Here is a 22,352-nt window from a genome sequence, read left to right as displayed (position 1 = left end):
ATGTCATTTCCCCTTCCCGGTGAATCGCTTACGCATGAGGAGAGAGAGAGAGAGAGAGAGAGAGAGAGAGAGAGAGAGAGAGAGAGAGGTGATGATTACTAGGTAACATTAAGCTTATGCTCACCCCCTGTCCTGTCTCTGGCACTGCTAATGAGTTTTATATAGCTTCGTAGACCATTAAATTTAATGTCTCTCTCTCTCTCTCTCTCTCTCTCTCTCTCCTCTCTCTTATCTATCATTAAGTGACTCTTTCAAATCATTACTCCATAGCAATTTCTTTAATTATATTCCTTTCATTACGCTGTAAGTGTAATGTCACAATTAATAATGAAATGAATGAATAATTAATCATTATCTGGCGTCGTGGCTACCGGGAACATTGACGCGGAATGAAACAATTTGGGAAAAACACACACAGACGTACAGACACACAGGCCATATAAAAGTCTTAAAATTCATAATGAATAAAATTACAGGACGACAGATAAGTGCATAAGTAAGCACCGGCTTACATTTTGTAAGTATCGACACGAAACTAATAAAAAAATAAATAAAATTGAAATTAAAGTTTTCTGTCTCCATCAATCAATTAAAAAAACATAACGAATAAAAATCAAGAAACTGTGATGTGAGAAGCAATACACAAACAAACAGAAAAGTCCAGGAAGTGAGAAACATTACAAATAATAAGAAGAAAAAATGAACGATTTATGCAGCAAAGGAAATATATTCTGGTTACATTTCCCTCGCATGGAAACATATTCTGGCAATAATTCCTCAACAAGGAAATATATTTTGGTTATAATGCCCTTGGAAGGAAACGTATTCTGGCTATAATTCCTTCGCAACGAAACATATTATGGCTATAATTCCCTCGGAAGGAAAGATATTCTGACTATAATTCCTTCGCAAGGAAACACATTATAGCCATAGTTCCTTCGTAAGGAAACACATTATGGCTATAATTCCCTCCCAAGGAAACACATTATAGCCACAGTTCCTTCGCAAGGAAACATATTCTTGGGTAATATAAATTCTTTTCACCAGAAACATTTGGTTATAATTTCCCCCGGCAAGGACAAAATCTGGCTATAATTCCTCAACAAGGAAGTATATCATGGTTATAATTCCTTCACAGGGGAACACAACCTCTTAAAAAAAAAACTTCAAAGCCCAGTGTACCTAAACGCCGGCAGGGGGAAAGCCTGAGCCTGACACAGAATGGCGAAATCCTGCCCTGAAGCCTTCGACACCGAGTGAATCTTGTCGTCTGTGGGGAGTCTTGGGGCCGAACTGCCGACTGAGTCTGTGAAAATAATGGCAGGAGTTGACAGGAGTTAATAGGAGTAGAAAGGAGTTGACAGAAGTGGGCAAGAGTGGACTGGACTTTGACAGGAGGGGGCATGAATTGACGGGAGTTGATAGGAGTGGACAGGACTTGTTAGGAGTTGATAGGAGCAGGCAGGAGTGAAAAGGAGTTTTGACAGGAGTTGACACAAGTGTGCAGGAATTGACATGAGTGGACAGGAATTGACAGGAGTAGACAGGAATTGATAGGAATGGGCAGGAGGGACGAGTGGGTAGGATTTAAAAAAGTGGACACAAGTTAACATGAGTGTAGAGGAATTCACAAAGTCGACAGGATTTGACAGGAGTTGACAAAGTGGAGAAGATCTGACAGAAGCGGACTGGAGTTGATGGGAGTAGCTGGGCACAGGAACCCTTCAAAAAAGGAAGCCTGAATTGGGAATTCTCTTTCTACTTACGGTTTCCCAAATCAAATATACGAGTTTAGTCTTGACAATGCTCCCCTTTCTTTTAAAAAGAAAGAGAATGACCAAAGTGACCTCATCTGACCTGACCTGCACTAGGGCTTAAACTTACTTGCAACACACGAGTCTAAAATATAACCGAGAGATAGCACCCTGCTAGAAAGCTTTGGTATTTTCTAGACACTTCCGTTTTCCTTGATTCATATAACCTTCCCACTTTTAAAAAGTTATGGGGATCCCATTCACCAACTTATTCAACTTTACCTTCTCCCAGATTTGTGACGCAATGACCAAATAAAACCACTATAAAATAACAATAGCGTCAATGTACTACAATCCACGGCAGGTTCCAAGCCCAACCCTACCTAAACGCCGGCACAGGGAACGCCTGAGCTTGGCATAAGAGAGCGAAGTCCTGACCAGAAGGTTTGGTGACGGTCGTGATTTTGTCGTCACTGGGTAGACGAGGTGCTGAGCTACCCACGGAATCTGGGGAGGAATTAGGCTTTTTTTTATGACATGGTCAAGTGGTATATGTGTACAGCCTGTTTAAGTTTGGGAGTAGTGGTACCCCAACCTGGCCAGCCTTAAGTATAAGAGGTATTTCTAAATTTGAAGGAACTTCCTAAGTTCCAGGAGTGTTTGTAAGTTTCAGTCTTTTCAAGTTCCTAGAATCCTTCAAAGTTCCAAGAATCTTTCTACGTTCTCAGTATGTTTCTAAGTTCCTAGACTCTTTCCAAGTTCCCACAGAATGTTTCAATTCCTGAAATATGTTTGTGTTCACAGAATCCTTCCAATTCCTAAAATATTTCTGTTCCCAGAATCTTTCAAAGTTCCTAGTATTTTACTAAATTCCCAGAATCTTTTCAAGATTACAAAATATTTCCAATTCCTGAAATATTTTGTTCCCAGAATCCTTCTAATTCCTAAAATATTTCAGAATCTTTCCAAGTTCCTAGAATCTTACTAAATTCCCAGAATCTTTCCAAGATTACAGAATGTTTCTAAGATCCCAGAATCTGACTGAATTCCCAGAATCTTTCCAAGATTACAGAATTTTTCTAGGATCCCAGAATCTTACTGAATTCCCAGAATCTTTCCAAGATTACAGAATGTTTCTAAGATCCCAGAATCTTACTAAATTCCCAGAATCTTTCCAAGATTACAGAATGTTTCTAGGATCCCAGAATCTTTATATAAGTTCCCAGAATCTTTCAAAGTCAAGTTCCCAGAACATTTCTAAGTTTCAACGACGTCTGCTGCCAGTCTGTAGGAATATAGGAATTCCTTCCCACCCTGGTCTACAAAACTGACAACATTACGGTATAAGATTTCTTTCCTGTTACCAGATCTCTCTCTCTCTCTCTCTCTCTCTCTCTCTCTAAGGAACAACTTTCGAAATTACCTGAAGCTGGGCAAAGGGTAACTCTGCGCCTCGCAAAATAGGGGGACAGAGGACCCCTCGATCTGCTCCACAATGACCCCCTTGTCCCGGGAGGGGAGACGGGGGGCGCTGCTCCCGGCAGCGTCTGATGATGATGATGATGATTGATGGGAGAATAAAGCCAGAGGGGAAACAGGCATGAGAAATGATAAGTTTTCCGGACGAAAGGAACAGAAAACGTTTTAAATAAACGTTCAAGAAGCCTGAATACAAAACGGCGTTCTCTGTGAACCTATGACCGTGGTGTTTGTGTACAAATACAAATAAAAGTTAAGTATCCTCAATGAATTCGAGGGGTTATAGACAAAGCAAAAGGGTAGATAGAATAATAATAATAATAATAATAATAATAATAATAATAATAATAATAATAATAATAATGATAATAATAATATTTAGGAAGCAGACCCTCTCTCAAGCATACTTACTAAAAGTAGTGGCTACTTCAGCAGCGTTACACTTGTAGAGCTTCTTCTCTATTTTCCGAATAGCGGCTTTTTCCGTGCTACTTAAACAGGCTAGTAGAGCGCCTATAGAGGTCATGATCAAATACAGTGTCAAAATCGGTGTCTATATATTTGAATTTTACAGATTTTGACCTTTTATTAGATCATGGCCTTTATAGGCGCTCTACTAGCCTGTTTAAGTAGCACGGAAAAGGCCGCTATTCGGAAAATAGAGGAGAATCCCTACAAGTGTAACGCTGCTGAAGTAACCACTACTTTTATAAATGATGATGATAATAATAATAATAATATTATAATAATAATAATAATAATAATATAATAATAATAATAATAATAATAATAATAATAATAATAATAATAACAACAATAATAATATAATACGTAAAAAGATAAAAAAAAAAAAAAAAAAATTCCATACAGGTGTCCCTAAACTGCACTATATAAAACATCTATTAGCCCGTCGAAATTGTAGGAAGTTGGCCCACCCAAATTTGGGCAACTCTCACCCACACTCTCCATCAGACCCCTTATTTTCGTCTCACTTTTATTCTTCAAGATTAGAAAACTCCTCCTCTCCACCTACGGCTGAGTATTCCCAATAAAACACTAATGAATTCACTAGCTAAAAATGACTTCGATGTTATCAAACAACATTGTCGCACAATTAAGAGCCTCAAAAGTACGAGCGAATTATTACTTTAAAACAATTCACTTTGGAATTTAATATTTTGTTTACATTCTTACTTATTTATCGATTAATTTATCAATTTATAGCTTCTCTGTATTTCCTATCTTCTGTTACTACTTTCCAATGAGCACCATATTCTTTGGAATATTGAACTTCATGTCAGTGGCCCCTTTGGCATGTACCATATGAATAGGGCTCATCTCCCGACTAATAATAATAATAATAATTATAATAATAAAAACATGAAAATCCTCCAAAATACGGAATAACCTGCGGCCTTCCGAATTTCTCTGTAATATCCGTTTGTCGCCCATACCTAAATTGAGACAACTGGCAACCATCTTCTCCTTCCCCCTGCACACCTGTAATCAATCCCGTGTCACGTACTTACCTGAATTCCGGCAGGGGATAGCTCTGAGCCTGGCAAAACAGGGGCACGAAGGAGCCTTCTGTATGTTCCACAATGTCCCCTTTATCCTTACTTGGCAACCGAGGGGCACTGATGCCAGCGGCATCTTGGAAAACGAACGAAGGAATGGATTACTTTGGGTCAATCATACGGATCGACTCTTGCAATAAACCTTGTCGGTTTAAGGCTAAGGTTTAGGATTAAGTTGGCGTCCTGAAGGAATCCCGAACCGGATGTGGTCATTTTAGAGGATTCAAGAATGAAATTAGCTGCCTCTACCTTTTGATTTCTTCAACTACTCTATTTTCTCTTAAAAATCATCACAAGCTTTCACCAGAAAAAAAAGATAAACTGACGGAAAAAGGAATCCAGTTAAGGTTATGACAGAAATACCCAATTTCTCAAGTTAATAGTTATGACAGGTGTAGCCCTAATGTCGTGATAAACTTTTAAAATGAAGTTAATATCACCTTTCTGAAGAGTCACATATCTCGCCGAAGCAGTTATCTATAAATTGGCAGGCCAAAATTAAAAGAATTTAAAATTAAAGAAGTTGGACAGCAAAGAGAGAAACACCTAATCACTACAATAGCTTCAGAACACCCGCTTGTCACTGTCAATCCCATAATTGGATAAAAAAACAGACATGAAAAATCCATTTGCCATAAAAAGCCGAAACAATCTTGAGAGAGAATAAGAGACTGAGACATTTCCCTGACCTTGACTTGGGTGGAGGATGACCCTGGGCCTGGCAGAAGAGGCAGATGGCGTCTCCCGAAACTTCGGTGACCATAGAACCTGTCTCTTTCGTTGGGAGCTTAGGGGCAGCTAGGCCTATGGGCTCTAAGTGTATAGACACAGGCCTAGTTAATGAGTGATTCACTTCATAACAAATCTCTATGTAATAAGTATAAGTCAAGAAGGGTAGCTAGGACAACGGGCTCTAAGTGTAGACACATCACTTGTTAATGAGTGATTCACTTCATAACAAATCTCTAGGTGATAAGTTTAAGTTGATGGGGGCAGCTAGGCCTATTTAACGACTGAATCACTTCATAAAAATCCTTAAGTAATATCTTTAATATAAGTTCATAAGTGAAGAAGGAGCCTGACTGAAACAGCCAACACGCAAAAGTTTAATTTGATTGCAACAGGTCTGATAATCAAATAGAAAAAGCCATGAAATTCCACACGCCTTTTTTAACCACAAGTTCTTCGGGACGAGACTGCCAGTCCCAAAACCTTCTCAAGCCTGTCTGCGACCTACGATAGTTAGGTATCTACCTCGTACAATTCAATTCTAAGGTCAAAAGTGGTAGCCATTTTTCAAGTGACAGAATTGAATCGTTCTACTTCCGCATGGATCGATTTCGGGTTTTTCTGCCTGTGAGAAGGGTGACAACTACTGGTCCACAGGGTTTCATATATAGGGTATATATATATATATATATATATATATATATATATATATATATTATATATATATACACATATATATCGTTACATCATCTCACCTGGTAGTGGGTGAGGGTGAGGCCTGCGCCTCACACAACAGCGTGGTCGCAATGCCTTCGGGAACCTCAAAATTCTGGGCTTTATTCCTACTTGGCAATCGCGGGGCTGACAAGCCCATAGCATCTGTAAACAAAATGTAATTCCGTGTTCAATTGTGTGTGTGTGTGTGTGTGTGTGTGCGCCATGGAAGGAGTTTCTGGGGTGGAGGGAGAGCAAAAGGCCTCCTTCACTCCAAGGATGGTAAACTATTGAGACACTGAATGTTAGGATAAATCCAATTCAATCCTAAGACGAGTCTTCAATGATTCCACTAAGTAGGCCTTTAGTGGTTCCTTTGTAAGTGGGTCTGCTCCTCTTACTGTTCTATCCCACTTGGGCTTAGTTGAAAGCATACCTAATTGAGAAAAATATCAAAATGGGTCTGCCACACCCTTTTAGCTCTTAGTGCACTCCACAGATTGAACTTTCCCTGACTATATTGATGAAAGCTATGATCGAAATACTACGTTGCATATAGTAAACAGCCTCTTAACTCATTAATCCTCACTAAGTCAGTTCTAACTGTAATATTCTTTGGAAGAGATACCAGAAAGTTACAGTCTAAATTCACCTGTAAACCCTCTATAACATGTGCACCTTCATGAATTCTGTATCAGTGAGGAACCAGAGGAATTTGTTTCTGGTGATTAGAAATTCATTTCTCAATATAATGTGGATTGGATCGCACAATAAGCTGTAGATCCCATTGCTAAGTAACTAATTGGTTCCTGACCACGTAAATAATAATCTAATCCTTTCGAACCAGCCCTAGGAGAGCTGTTAATCAGCTCAGTGGTCTGGTTAAACTAAGATACAATTAACTTTTTTCTATATCTGTATAACTACCTTTGTAAAAAGCCAGAGTTGTTGCATATGTTAAAAGCCATGTGCCCTTCTGTACAAGATACCAATACAGTAGGCCTCTACAGTACATATCTTTTACAAACTTTTCTGCAGAAGATACCAACAGGTCAGGGACACAACTTATAAACCTTATCCGATACATTTTTCAGTACACAAAAGCAATAGCGTACAATGACTCCCTTTTAGAAGTTTCTACTACCTGAAACCGGGCCTAGGATGAGCTTGCGCCTCACAAAGAAGAGTGGTGGGGAGTCCCGATTGGACTACAAAGGACTGCGACACAGTTTTCGAGGTCCACTGTGGTCCGCTACTTCCCATTGGCTCTGCAGATGCAATTAATTACAAGTTGCATTTACAATGGGACGCTTAGATTTTGAGTTAAATTGGTGAACTTGGGCCTGGTGTTATACTGATTTCTAAAACAGTCTCTTTGTCAGCATAAACCAGCAGTATGAAGTCAGTCCTACCAACTTAAAGTGAATTTCAAGTCCAATCCTGCACTCATAAGCACCCTGTTGTAATTGGAAAAACATGAAACATATAAAGTAAGACAAAGGATTCTTTCTATATTAAATCCTTCAGATATCCTGCACTCCCTAAGACCCTACTATATTTAAAAATACAAGCAACATAAATTAGGACAAAGGCCTCTATAAACTGAATTCTTCAAGAGATCCTACTACCCAATAATGCAGGAAACATAAAAAGGGAGACAGATATCTTCCTAAATTGAATCCTTAAAGAGATCCCTACCACCTGATACTACATAAAACATGATAAAGGAAACAGATTTATTCCTACACTGAATCCTTCATAGAGATCCTACTACCTGAAACCTGGACTAGGATGCGCCTGAGCTTCGCACAGGAGAGTTGTAGGAAGTCCAGCCTTAACTATAAAGGACTGTAAAACACTCTTTGAAGTCCACTGTGGTCCGCTGCTACCCATCGGTTCTGTAATTGCAACGGGTAAGGGCTTTTTGTCAAATTCTTCAGAGTCTTGGGCAATCAGTCTGCTGAATTTTAGGGACTTGTATGACCCCTGCCTCTCGCAACAACTTCTAATGGTTTGTTGTAAGTTTGAGTGATGGTAAATTAAATTCGTTGCCCTTTGGAACTTATTCCAAGGTGGTCACCTAGAGAAGGTCATACTCAAATGCTATCAGTGAACAGGAGATGCTTGTCACTATGAAGGTGCTTTGTAAAATATGATAGGAGAAATGCTTTGAAGGTTATTAAAATATTGCCTTGCTAAAACATAGTACTCTTACTGATGATGGGTTTGTACTCTAACAATACATGCTCTGTTTTTCAAGCATCTGTAAGTGCAAATATAGGGACTTACTGTATATACATACATAACATACATAACTTACACACACACACACACACACACACACACACACACACATATATATATATATATATATATATATATATATATAAACTAAACGACATACCTCGCAACAGTAGGAGATATAACTCTCTCAAACGAGGTCAAAAGACGAGGTCAAAGAAAGACATGCATATTCTAAACGAGGTCACACAATGACCAAACGTAATAGGTCATATGGAACCAAAACTGATAAAGTGACAATTGTCGAGTTTTATCAAATCCTACGAGTTATACTCGAAAAATACTGTCGTTCATAATACATAGAATATCGTTTAAAGTTTTTAAACGAAAAAAAAACAATACGAGTTCTCCTGATAACTTTTTTGGATAAATAAGTTTTAATTCTTCTTAAATGCCATTTTCATATTCCCAGTTGAGCCAGTTGCTTTAAAACAACATTACTAAAAATCATTATTTTATTGTAAATTATTTAAGAGCAAATAGAAGTATAAAAAATTACTTATCATTTCTAGGGAGGAAATAAATTGGTCACCACATATAAAATAAAAAATTACCAAATATCCAAGTTTTAAAAACAAAATACCTTTGGTTCTATTAATAAAAATCAGATCAGTGTCCCTATTAAAAAATTCATTGTAGAAAATTATGACTTTTCAATTATCACTTCAAATTTATACCAAGACGGTTGACACCAAAAAGATGTATATACAATCCCCTCTCAAACTTTCAAGATATTTATTTAATCCCCACAAAAGTATTTCATAAACAACGAGAGAAATATATATATATAATATATATATATATATATATATATATATATATATATATATCTATATTTCAATTTCCGCACGGTTACGCAACCACAAAAGAAACCACGAGCGACGCAAAGTAGCATGTAATAATCAATCAACCAAAGGAATGTCACAAAAGCTTACTATTCTCCTCCAAGACACAAAGTTAGAACATTTGACTAAACTATCTTAGAAACAGTTGACTATCACACTGGTGCGTGGTTCGATCTTTCTCAATAACACGTTATACAGCTTCAATTAAGCAAGGAAACGTTGAAAATAGTTTTTAAAGTTCTAATTAATGTTCAAAACTGTATTTTAATGAAGAATACAAAATGCAAAATCAAAATTTCAATGATGAAACTTAAATATTCATTAAAATTATAAGGCTACAAAATTTTTGAAAAATTATGAAACCATATTTCATTGTAGAGTACATAAATTAATCGCGTGTTTTTAGTGGTTTCAAATTAATAATTCTTCCAAAAATATAATATATACTCATACATATGAATCTAATATGAATACTTATATCAATTTAGAAGAATAAGGAACACATATTCACGCGTATGTGGGAGGTACATACATCTGCAACTCAATGAATCTCAAGGAATACTTGAGTATTCTTAAAAAAAACAAGAATTCTCAAGTACACGAGGTGATTGAGGTGACTTCAACGCACCAGTGTGACAAACTCGGCAACCAGCACTTACCTTTGCCGCTAACTCTTGCTCATCCAGGTGAAGTTGACTGACCATCTCGTCTACTCAACAATCAACTCAAAACAGTAATTCATTAGTCAAGTGGAATTTACAAAGTTGGCACCTAACTCCTATCATAGGCCTATGCACCCCACCTAACCCCATCTAGCATAGGTCTACAGAATTCTCACCCAACCTTCTACCATAGGTCTATAGAAATCTCCACGCCTAGGGCCTAGACCTTCTCACCAACCCGTTGCCTAGGTCTATAAGAGTCCCTATGCCAAGGGTTTACAAGTCTTCACTAACCCATTGCTTAGGTCTATAAGATTCTCTCTCAATGAGACGTGGGAGTCATAATCATTGCCTAGGTCTATCAAGCTCTGAAAGTCTAGTAGGGCTTGTAACTCCATCCCAACGTGTTTTTAGGCCTATTTCTATTTTTCCCAAGACGATAAGTCCTAAATGCCTACGAGAAACGAAAAGAAGAACGCAAAGACAGACGAATAACGAAGTCAAGAAAGGAGATAAAGTAGAAAAAACATAAATAAAAAAACTCAAGATTTTGATCGTTCTGTATCGTACATTCGTGGCGTTAGGTTTGACTGTGTTTTGTGTTTAAACTTATTTTTTTTTTAAATAAAAAAAACTAAAAGAACGAGCTAATGTGACTTTTAACATTGCGTGGAACAGATAGGCGTTTGGAAAGGTAGAGGCAGCAACATTTTCAAAAAGATAATTTTGAATTTGGATCGTGACAATTTTGAATTTTGGTGGCCAGTACTTGAGAAATTTGATCAAAATGCCAATTGTTGAATTTATAAATTTAACTTTGAATTGAATTTAAGAGACGGCAGGGGTACCCTATCCCAACATTCAGGCTCCTTGTTCAAAAGTACCAGCGGCATTCACAGACACAGAGGATGACGGTTTGGCTTCTTAAGTGACCGTTAAAACCGTTAGGATTTGAAATTTGAATCGCCAGAAAACCGTTATTTTCAAAATTTGAATGAACGGAAGCTTCGAACCGTTATACTACAGTCGCTCCGTGGATGCCGTTGGCTAACTTATATCCTACAAATATGTCAAAGTATATTTCAAATATATCTTTCAATAGTGAAATCATAATTTGAGTGAATATTTTACTTTACTCTTGAGCTGCACTACACAAATTTTAATCACTTGAAAATTACTTAAAAGTTGCAGCTTTTTATTGATGAATAAATGCAAATCAATACATATATATTTCAATAGACTTAGAATTACCCAACCCTTTGCCATTCAATACCATTCTCTCTCTCTCTCTCTCTCTCTCTCTCTCTCTCTCTCTCTCTCTCTCTCTCTCTCTCTCTCTCTCCCTTTCCACAACTCTCAGTTTGCACAAAGGTATACATCCTCTTCAAACTCTTCTAATTAATTTTTCCAACTCTCTCTCTCTCTACACAGACACATTCTCTCTAAAATACTTAAATAAATTTTCACATACATCTCTTCACAGGCTAAATAAATCTTAAATACAAGCACACAGTGACCTACTTCTTCTCTCTCTCTCTCTCTCTCTCTCTCTCTCTCATAAACTAACCTCCCTCTTTCTCTCCCTTTGCAATTCCCAAGAAAAATTCTTTCCTTTGACCCTTCCAGCATTAAATCTCAAAAGAGTATCTAGGGTGCAGCCTCTCTCTCCCTCTTTGATAAATTCCTACATGAATTCCTAATAAATTCTCACGATACATTTATCGGTCCTCTCTTGGTCCCTCATTCGAGCATTTGTCAGGCGAGTATTTTTTTTTTGGCTGGTTTATCTGGGTCGTGAAATGTGCTTTCTCTTGTATAATATTATAATCCTGAATGTTTACATTCTATTAAATCAACATGACTGTTCTTTACATATACTGCCCACTACACATACTTGACCTAACATAGATTTTACTAAGTACCCGTGACCTCCCTTACATCCAAGTAAACACAAATGACCTTCAGACAATCATCAAACAATATGACCTCCCATACCTCTTCATAAAATTGTATGACCCCATACTTCTCAAATCATGTATGACCTATCATACACCGTATAAAAAAACTACGAGCTTCCATACATTTTAATACATGCAGTCATACAGTCTCCCTAACAAAATGTCGTAAGATTTTCTTTTTTATACCTTCTATCAAACATAAACATTTCCTTCGTCATTTAATCGAATTATACATTCGTCTAAGTTTCACAAGTTATTTGGTTCATCTCATTTAAACTTTAAAAATAATTTTATCCAGAGTTTTCATAAAACATCAGTGTTATCGACAATATGATAAAAAAAATAAAATTCTAACCTCTCCTGTTTTCTATAACAGAAAATAGCTTCCTTTCTCTTTTCAATTATTACTCATCTTCACTTATCCGACTAGTTTCTAATTCTGATTTAATTGCTACTTATTAAGGGTATCTCATAATCCCACTCTCTTTAGACCTACTCAGTAACCCAGCTCATTCCTTTAAAAAAAAAAAAAAAAAAAAAAAAAAAAATTGGATGGATTCTTTCATAGCAGCTAATTTCCCCCATCTCTCAAATCTAAACAAATATTCAGCACCTTTCAATCCATCCATCCACGAACCACTCTCACAACCAGCCTATAGAGGCATTGTCCCATCCATCTAGCTATCGCCCTGCCAATCAATCACACACTCTCTCTCTCTCTCTCTTTCCAATTCCAGTGCTCTCACTCTACTCAAAAGTATAAATTCTACTCAAATTCTTCAATTCTCTCTCTCTCTCTCTCTCTCTCTCTCTCTTTTTTCTCTGTCTCTCCCCCCCCCCCCCCCTCTCCCTTTTCTCTCTCTCTCTCTCTCTCTCAGAGACAACCTCCAGCAACTTCCCCTTCCATCTATCCATCGCCTCTCTCTCTCTCTCTCTCTCTCTCTCTCTCTCTCTCTTCAAACACAGGCAAACACCACCCAAAACCTTCTTCTTCTTCTCCCTCCTCCTCTTCTTCTTACCTGAGATCACCAATCGACCTGCGGTAGCTGAGAGGCGCGTTTCCTGAGTGAGGCGGTGGATCGTACGGCACTTGTAGCTCTTGAAGCCGTCTTCGCTGCTGACGGAGCGGATGTGGAGCTCACCAGAGGGAAGGACGAGGTACTTGCCATCTGCAGGAGGTTGGAGGGAGAGAGGACAAAAGAAGAAGTGTTAGATGCGTGCGAAGGGGCGACCATATTTTTCAGGTAAGCGAGAGCACTTGGACTTTTATGAAGAGGTTCTGGTTTTCATCGTGAGGTATTGATTGATTTATATATGTTAGTTGCTTGCAAATTGACTTAATTTTGATATATACTTAATACTTATAAATTAACCTAAATATCATAAGTATGAAATACAAATAATGATGACCTATAGAGCTTTCGTAATCAAAATCTTGGTTCAGAATGATAAAACTATTTTACATCTCTACAAAATTACTGAAACTAGTAAGCAATTTTATATGAAGTCAATATATATTAATCTCTACTTGTACTATACTTAAACAGAACTCAATGTAAAATCTTTAAATTTTCAAGAACATGAAATGATTAAAAGTCCAAGAGGAATCGCTAACCAGGATAAGAAAAGACATATTTGGTAAATATTTCCATCAAAGATCCAATTCTTTTGATTTACTTCGACAGAGAAGTGAATTCCCTCCCTTCTTCCATGTTCCCTTTAATGTCTATAACAGTCTCTTTTTCAAGGGGCGAGGTTATAGTTTTATTTTTATTTAGCCAATGAGGAAATAACTTGAAAAAAATTTACGTCTTTGAACATTTTTTTATAAAAAAAATTGGCCAAATTCTAAAAAATTATTTTTCGAAAAAATCGAAAAACCTTTGAATATTATTTCGAAAGAAACTTGACAAACTTAGATTTTTTTCAGAAAAAAACTTAAATATTTGATTTTTTTTAATAATTAAATCTTTGAAGAATATTTTGTTTTAATTTAACAAATCTCTGAAGATTATCTTCGAAAAAAAAATTTACTTTTTCTAATGAATGTTTTTCGAAAAAATTGACGGATTGAAAATTGTGTCCAGTTTATTCAGTTGACAAAAAATCGAATAAACCAGAAAAAATAAAATATTTTTCTAAAAATAAATGACTTTTCAGTAAAAAAAACATCCACCCTTTCCTTATCTCCCCCCCCCCCCTCACCCCTAGTAAAAAGGGGACAGAGGGGGCCCTAACTTCCACCCCTCCCACCACCCTGACATAAACGCCCACACGGATGGCCAATTCACCCTAGGTCCGCCCACTATCGAATCACCAACACTTCCTTGGGCGTGATATATGTCAAGGCTTCAGGAGGGTGTCAGTTACTATTTAGAATATAAATAAACTCCTTTATATACCCGATTTAAGTTATTAATACAGAAATGGATCTTTGAGGGCGTGAAAACGTGAAGCCTCTGAAGCACACCGAAGCTTAATTCATATAACGATTATTAAGGAAATTGAAGCTCAACTCATATGATATATATTAAGCAAATTGAAGCTTAATTCATATAATATTTATTAAGAAATTTGAAGCTTAATCCATATACTATATATTACGAGAATTGAAACTTCATTCATATAATATTTACTACTCAAATTGAAGCTTTATTTATATAACACTTACTACTCAAATTGAAGCTTCATTCATATAATATTTACTACGAAAACTGAAGCTTCATTCATAGAACATTTACTATGCAAATTGAAGCTTCAATCATATAATATTTTCTACGCGAATTGAAGCTTCATTCATATAACATTTACTACGCAAATTGAAGCTTAATTCAAATATTATTTACTGCGCAAATTGAAGCTTCATTCAGATAATACTGACTACGCAAACTGGACCTTAATTCATATAATATTGATCACGCAAATCGATGCTTAACTCACTTACTATTAAAAGTTTAAAAAATGACCGGGTTGTTTCAGCCAGTGATTTCCAATTTCGAAATATTATCATTATTGCCTTGGTCAAATCAGTTCGGACGATTTTGAATTAATTACTTCGTTTCCTTCAGGATTCTATGAATGAATATCAGCGTTTCATTCATCTAGATATTTCGTCAGTTGAAATCTGAGTTTTCATATTAATACTTTGACTGAATTTGCTTTGATTTTTTTGAAAGAGACTAAAATGAGATGCGATTAAAATAACATCAATGCATGAATAACGCATTCATTCTTATAGAGGAATATAAAAACAAAATTTAACATTATAACGAAAAAGAGATTCTTTGAAAATGTCCTACTGACTTTACAATTTATAAACAAATTTAATATAACTAAAAAATACCAAAAAAAAAAAAAAAAAAACGAAAACAATTACTTTCAAAGTTTGAAGCTCGTCCACAATAGTATAAACGTAACGAAAGCTAATTATTTAAAAGTATTATAAAAATAATTAAAATTACGTACTTCATTATACCAAACAAATTAGTGCTACCCCAGTCCAGTTAAGTTTAATAGTAACCAATATCGAGCAGGAATTCCATGTAATTAACATATAATTAAACTTCAATTACCAAATAATTATTAACCAAGACCAAATTGGCTTAAAGAGGCTTCATGAAGACACTTATTGATAAATCTTACTTCTAAAAACATCCTATAAAACCTTAAGCTAAGAATGACTGATTTATTAAAAATAATTTTAATTAATTTCAAGGAAGTTACTCTACTATAAATTTAATTGCAAAAACCAATTACTTTTTAAATTTTTTAACAGGTTAAAAGTTACTCTACTGGATATTCAAAAGGCAAAATCATTATTTTTACATATATCAAAAAATTTACTTTAACGTATATTCAAAGAGCAAAGAATTTTACTTTAATATATATTTTAAAACAACAATGAAGTTTAGTAAATATTCAATATACTCTTAAAAAATTAATCTAAATATTTAAACAGTAAAATCCTAACTTCCTACAATCAATGAAAGATATTTTTCTTAATTAAGTCTATAAATCTTCATGAGATCAAGGAATAATTCTGATCAATGAAATTATTATTTCTGTTTAGCATTTTTTCAAAATTATTTAATGAAGATTTTTTCAAAATTAGAGAGAACTAAATTTTGCAATACAAATGTTTGTGTATATTGCCTTAAAAAATGTCTCAGCATAATAATAATAATAATAATAATAATAATAATAATAATAATAATAATAATATTTCATTGATCAAACATTATTCCTTGACAAAATCCGATTAATACACCAAAACTAAATTTCATATTGCTAAAAAAAAAAATATCAAAAATTAAAATATGAAACCTTATCAAACCCCAAATACATCCTGCCATATTCTTATAAGCTAATAAATACAAAAATAAACAAGAACATATATATGAGTTCACCACTTCAAGAACAAGATAATTAAAAAATTCACCAATAATTCTTATTAATTCAGATATCGAATTCCATTCTTCGTATCTTAAAAAGACCACGTATCAAAATCCATTTTAGGTAAATAATATAAAATATTTCATTAGGAATTCAATATTCAGTATACCATCAGGTGTTCACAGTAAAAATATAATTAATAGAATTCAATTATTGAAATTCACCAGTCGAAGACATCAACACCTGTACCTGAAATCACAAGAGGGTATCATAATTCAACAAGGCGTGATCCGACCTCCAGCTTGCAAGATTTTCCCCTCACGCAGAAGCTATAAACATTACATTCCTAACTTTTGACGTAAATTATAATGTGATAAAATCTAGGGTCAAATAGAACCTCGTTTCACCAACGAAAACTAAAATAAATATGCCATATTTTATTAGAAATTATAATTGTTCCGTGTTGTTTCACATTTTCATTCTAATAAATAACTCATAGATATCCTTATCCTAAAATTCCTGTCTCTTTTCAGGCCCAAACAAGAACAACAACAAGAACAAAGCAGATCGCACGCTTACTCCCCGAGTAAGCGATAAAAATTTATCTATAATTCAACACGACACAAAAAAGCAAAAATTATATTAACAACAACTCATCAACAATTCAAATTCACTAAAGTGAATTCGACATACAATATTCTCGGCCGACGACCCAGCTGTATAAAGAAAAAAAGAATAACTGGAGACTATCAATAATTAAATAAAAATTCATTAATAATTCAGTGCACGAATCACTCGAGGTCTGTCAGGTAACAGGACGGTGGGTCTTCCATCTTAATGCTAGGCTTTGGCTCTTGAAGGTATCTTAGAAATGAAGAGGAATGGGATATTATTTTCAAAATAAAATCAGAAACATAAGGCAATACAAATCTCAAGATTAATGCAGATTGAAGGAATTAAGAATACATATTTTAAATTAAAATCAAGAGCATGCACAAAAGCATTGTACGATATTGACAATAAAAAATAAAATTTATATATATATATATATATATATATATATATATATATATATATATATACATATATATATATATATATAATATATATATAAAATTCCCTCACACATAATAATATATTAAGATCATTGCAGTACAAATATAAAATTTAATTATAAGAAATGAATCAGACAGATACTTTACAAAAATTGTCATTAATCAAAGATTAGAGGAACTAATATACCTGCAATAAAAAGTCTCATTTGTAATGAAAAATTTAATTAAATTGTATATATGTATATTCGTGACCAGACTTAAAATATCAATATTGTATGCATACACATATAGTTATATGAATATTTAGAGGAGTCAAAGGCATCATTTGTAAAATCTGCAATTAAAAAAAAATCATTATGAAAGGCCATTTTTTATATATACACGTATATATAATATATGTATGTATGTATTGCATTGTAGATTAAGATAATACATAAAGCCAGTAACCAAAGTATAAGAGTTGAAGATATACATACATGCAGCAAATATAGGTAAGTATTATATACACCGCAAATTTTATTTCTTAAAATCTATTCATACAATCTCCTTCAAGATCTGTCTATGCTGATAATATTATAATTATACGAGACATACAGTAATATACATCAAACGAGTGTATGATTTATGCATTCTTCTGGGAAACAGTAAGAAAAATGGTCTATATATTTCTAAAAATGTTAATTATAAACACCACAAATAAAACACGAGCAGGTTTTGGTAATTACCGAAATTATTAAAACTAGCAACTATTTCTGAAACGATTAAATAATAATACTGAACCATAACATAGGAAGTTATTAATCCCCTAAAATGATTCAAACTAACAGTGGAATCCACACGATCACAAGTACCCTAAGAAACAAAATCATTTAAAAAAACCATACGTGATTAATTAACAGAGACTATACACAGAACATTTCTAATTCTATATTGACAATTAACAATATAGACCCTAAACATTCATCTAAATGAAAACAAAAGAAAATGAACCCACAAAAAAATCTATATCATCCCAATTAACAAGCACACCACAACCACCACCTGGCCTCCTGTGTAGGTCCACACGAACCGGAAGTTGGGGGCCACACCTGGGCCCTCTTTACTTCCGGCACACACAAAAAAAAGTCCGCAACGGGGAAATGGTATAATGAGCTGCAATGTACAATCGCATACATCCCTCATTATCAAGGGTCATTATATCCCTTCCCCGCCCCCTGGAATAAATAGATGAATTTTGGCTTCGTAATTTGTGCTATAGATTGTAACGATGTCATTGTCGTGTAATTAGAATAAATTAAAGTAGACAATGCCTCGTGTATTGCTATGAATTAACTGTAATTGACGATGTTACCTGTATTGATAGTACTGATATTAATTGTAATTTATAACTAGGCCACTGACTCACTCTTAATGGCTGTCACGTGACCGGACATCAAATTTGGTAGGAGGAGGAGGAGGAAGAGGAGGAGGGGAGGAGGAGGAGGGTGGAGGAGGGGGAGGAGGAGGAGGAGGAGGAGGAAAGAGGAGGAGGAGGAGGAGTTATGTGAAAGGAGTAGGACAGCGAATGAGAGGCGACTTAAGGGAACGAAAAATATAAATAAACAAATAAATAAAAAAAAAATAAAAAAATATAGCTCCTCCGATACCATAACTCTCCGTAGGGTAATGCGTCGTCCCTTCGTCGGTGACCCAGGCCTGGACGCTGACGAAGTCGGCGACGAAGGAAGGAATCGAACACTTCAAGATGGCGGCATTGCCCCGGATCACGAATTCGTCGCTCACGCGCGTCTCGTAAGGCTGGGCCACAACTGTCCGTGACGAAACGGGCGTGAAATTGGGGTGCAATTGAGGTGAAAATTGGGTGAAATTAGGACGAAACTGAGATGGAATCATGGTGAAATTGAGGTAAAATCAGGATGAAAAAATGAAGGTGAAACTGAGATACAGAAAATAGGGGGGAATTTGGGAAGGAACTGGAGTGAAACTAGGACGAAATTCGAATAGGGATGAATCTGGAATGCAATAGGGTGAATTTGGAATAGAACAGTGATGAAATCCGAAATCCAGATGAAATGGGGAGGAAGCTGAGATGAAATTGTGATTGGAATAACTATAATACAAAGAAAATAAAGATAAAAATGTGTCACGTGTGAAGGAACAGAGAGAGAGAGAGAGAGAGAGAGAGAGAGAGAGAGAGAGAGAGAGAGAGAGAGAGACTCATTAAGGGAGCAAATCATATATACTGAGTAACACTATCCAACAAATTAAATCAAATGAACTCAGTTACTATAAATAAACATAACGAAGGATCCCCATTAGGACAAGAACAGGACTCCTAGTATCCTATCCTATCTTACACCGGAGGATCCTACAATGAAATAGGATCTGGCTGGCGGTATCCTTTGCATGATTTCACCACCAGGCCACAGGGAGGAGTGTGATGATGTCACTCACTCAATCATTCTCTCTCTCTCTCTCTCTCTCTCTCTCTCTCAGGACGTCAGGGACTTCTTTGTGTGACGTCGTCAGGGGTCCTATAAGGATGACTGACCGAGGGTCCTGAGCACTCTACCAGGCGTATGGCTTATAAGGCGAAGGATCTCTTGAAGGATGAGGTAATGACGAGAGAGAGAGAGAGAGAGAGAGAGAGAATAAATGCAGAAAGAGGGAGAGGAAAAATTTTTGAGTGAGAAAGAGAGAAAGCTAGAGCGAGAAAACTGCTGAGAGAGAGAGAGAGAGAGAGAGAGAGAGAGAGAGAGAGAGAGAGAGAGGAATCTCAGCAATAAAAAATAGAAAGCAATGATATACGAACAAGTAAGAGAAAAAAAGAGAGAGGAGCTGAACAGCCCACAAACACCAACGAATCATCACCGGCTGAAACGAGTTTTAAATTAGATATTATACTTCCGCAAAGACGTCGTTTTCTGGCCCGGAAGTTGGCTTGTTTGCTAGAAACTTGCCGCAGACGTTTGTTAGAATTCGACCAAAAACTGACCAATGGTGGCCCACGTGACTTGCAACTACGGATTCAATTTTGGGAGAGATACGAATGCGACTTTGGGAGGAAGGGGGGATGGTGGGAGGGGGAAAGGACCTTTTTTTGGTACGTGTGGTTCGCTTAGTCTTGGCGGAGGTTTGCTTCCATATCGATTCGTTGATAGCTAAAATACATTTGGATTTTATAAAGGAATTCTCCTAGTGTCAGATTTTTCAGTGACATGGTATAATATTCATAAACGCTGGTCAATTATTAAAAAAAAAATACTTTATACAGAAATGTATCTTATAATTTCGTAAAAAAAAAAGTCTGAAATAGTTCATTAATAAATTAGGTCATTAACTCAAATACTGCAAATTAAATCACAACTTCTGGAATACAAAATTAGGTTAAATTGAATTAACAGAGCAAATTCGTGCCATTACAGAAACACTGTAAAAAATAATAAACAAAAAAATACAAAAACACATGACATGAATTTCAGAGGGGCTTCATAAAACACAAAATTGAAAGTGACATCACATTACGAATTCATGATATAAAATATTTTCACCCAAAATTTTAATATAAACATTTGAAAATTTGAACTAAAACGAATTATATGTTATTAAAAAGAATGACACGTTTTTAAAAAAGGAATTATATAAATAATTGCTGTAAAATAAAAAGAATTATCAGTTATCATTCGATGAGTTCATACAGGGCTGAAAGGATTAGTACAACTAATAAAATAAATATTAATCATAAATAATGGAGAGGTTATTCATAAATGAAACTACTTACAGATTAAATAGTAAACATTTAAAATCAATAAGGCTTCATGTGTCAGCCGAATATCAACGTCCCATATTTAAAAAGTAATAAACTTCTCACCACTTAGAACTAAATACAGTCAGTAAATCTTCATAATAATATGAACCACACACATATGACAATCAGGTACATCAATATTATATTGATATATCGCCATATATATAATGTATATTACTAACGAATGACCACCACATAAAATAAATATTTTAAAAATACAAATTTAGGTGTAAATAGCACAGTAACAATATAGTTAAATGTATATTGGCAAAATGCAATAGAACACGGCATTACCAATTCAAATAACAGTACAGTCAAGTACAGAGCATAAGCCTGTATTGCTGCAGACATTCCATTTTCTGAAAAAAAAATATTTCATAATATTTTTAACATGTAAGACTTGTAAGTTGATGTATTACTACTGAAGACGTTTAAACACAAGTGTAATTTGTACCTGAAATGAATATATAATTATAGTATTATAAAGAAGCTTAAAGATTTACAACAACACAAAACCATGATTATCCTGAGAAAAGGCCATCAGCTTCTGAATTACATGAGCAACTCACTGCTTAACTTGGAAACTGAACCACGTTCAACCAATGCGTCAACATCAGTCCGAATGTATATACAAAGCAATGAGGCCACACCCAGTAAAAAGGTACTCCCTACAATGTGCTATGCTTGGCTCACTGTAGGCATATTCTTTCTTAAGATTTCAGATGCAATGCCTTGCGCCTTTTTCCATTTCATCCAGTTATTTGGGTCTATCCAAACTTATCTGTCCAACTCCTCCGACTTTACCCTGCTTCGATTTACTGTTCTAGTCAAATGCATATTTACCAACCATAAAAACAGTAATAAAAATGAATAAATAAATCGCAGACATAAACTGACGCCCCTTCCCAAAAAAACAACAACAGCCCTTTTACCCTCGTGGTCGCTCGGGAGATACGTATTAGCACTGTCATCGACCCAGGCCTGCACGCTGACGAAGTCGGCGACGAAGGAAGGGATCATGCACTTGAAGATGGCCGAGTTGCCTGCCAGCACGTCCTCGTCGATGACCCTCGTCATG

General features: G+C 35.5%; 1 protein-coding gene across 1 annotated transcript in view; it reads right to left on the bottom strand.

Moving 5' to 3' along the window:
* Positions 1-22,352, bottom strand: part of LOC135205245 (cell adhesion molecule Dscam1-like) — a 261,713-nt gene that overhangs the window by 219,604 nt on the left and 19,757 nt on the right. The window contains exons 9-10 of the mRNA XM_064235593.1: positions 13,039-13,188; positions 8,028-8,151 (exon numbers count right to left, since the gene is read on the bottom strand). Of these exons, the coding sequence (XP_064091663.1) occupies positions 8,028-8,151; positions 13,039-13,188 (274 nt within the window). The remainder of the gene's footprint in view (positions 1-8,027; positions 8,152-13,038; positions 13,189-22,352) is intronic.

Source organism: Macrobrachium nipponense, chromosome 49 (genome assembly GCF_015104395.2).
Source record: "Macrobrachium nipponense isolate FS-2020 chromosome 49, ASM1510439v2, whole genome shotgun sequence".
In the NCBI taxonomy this organism is placed as follows: Eukaryota; Metazoa; Arthropoda; class Malacostraca; order Decapoda; family Palaemonidae; genus Macrobrachium; species Macrobrachium nipponense.
Note: the sequence above shows the minus strand (reverse complement) of the source record. Positions and strands in the feature narration are given on the sequence as shown.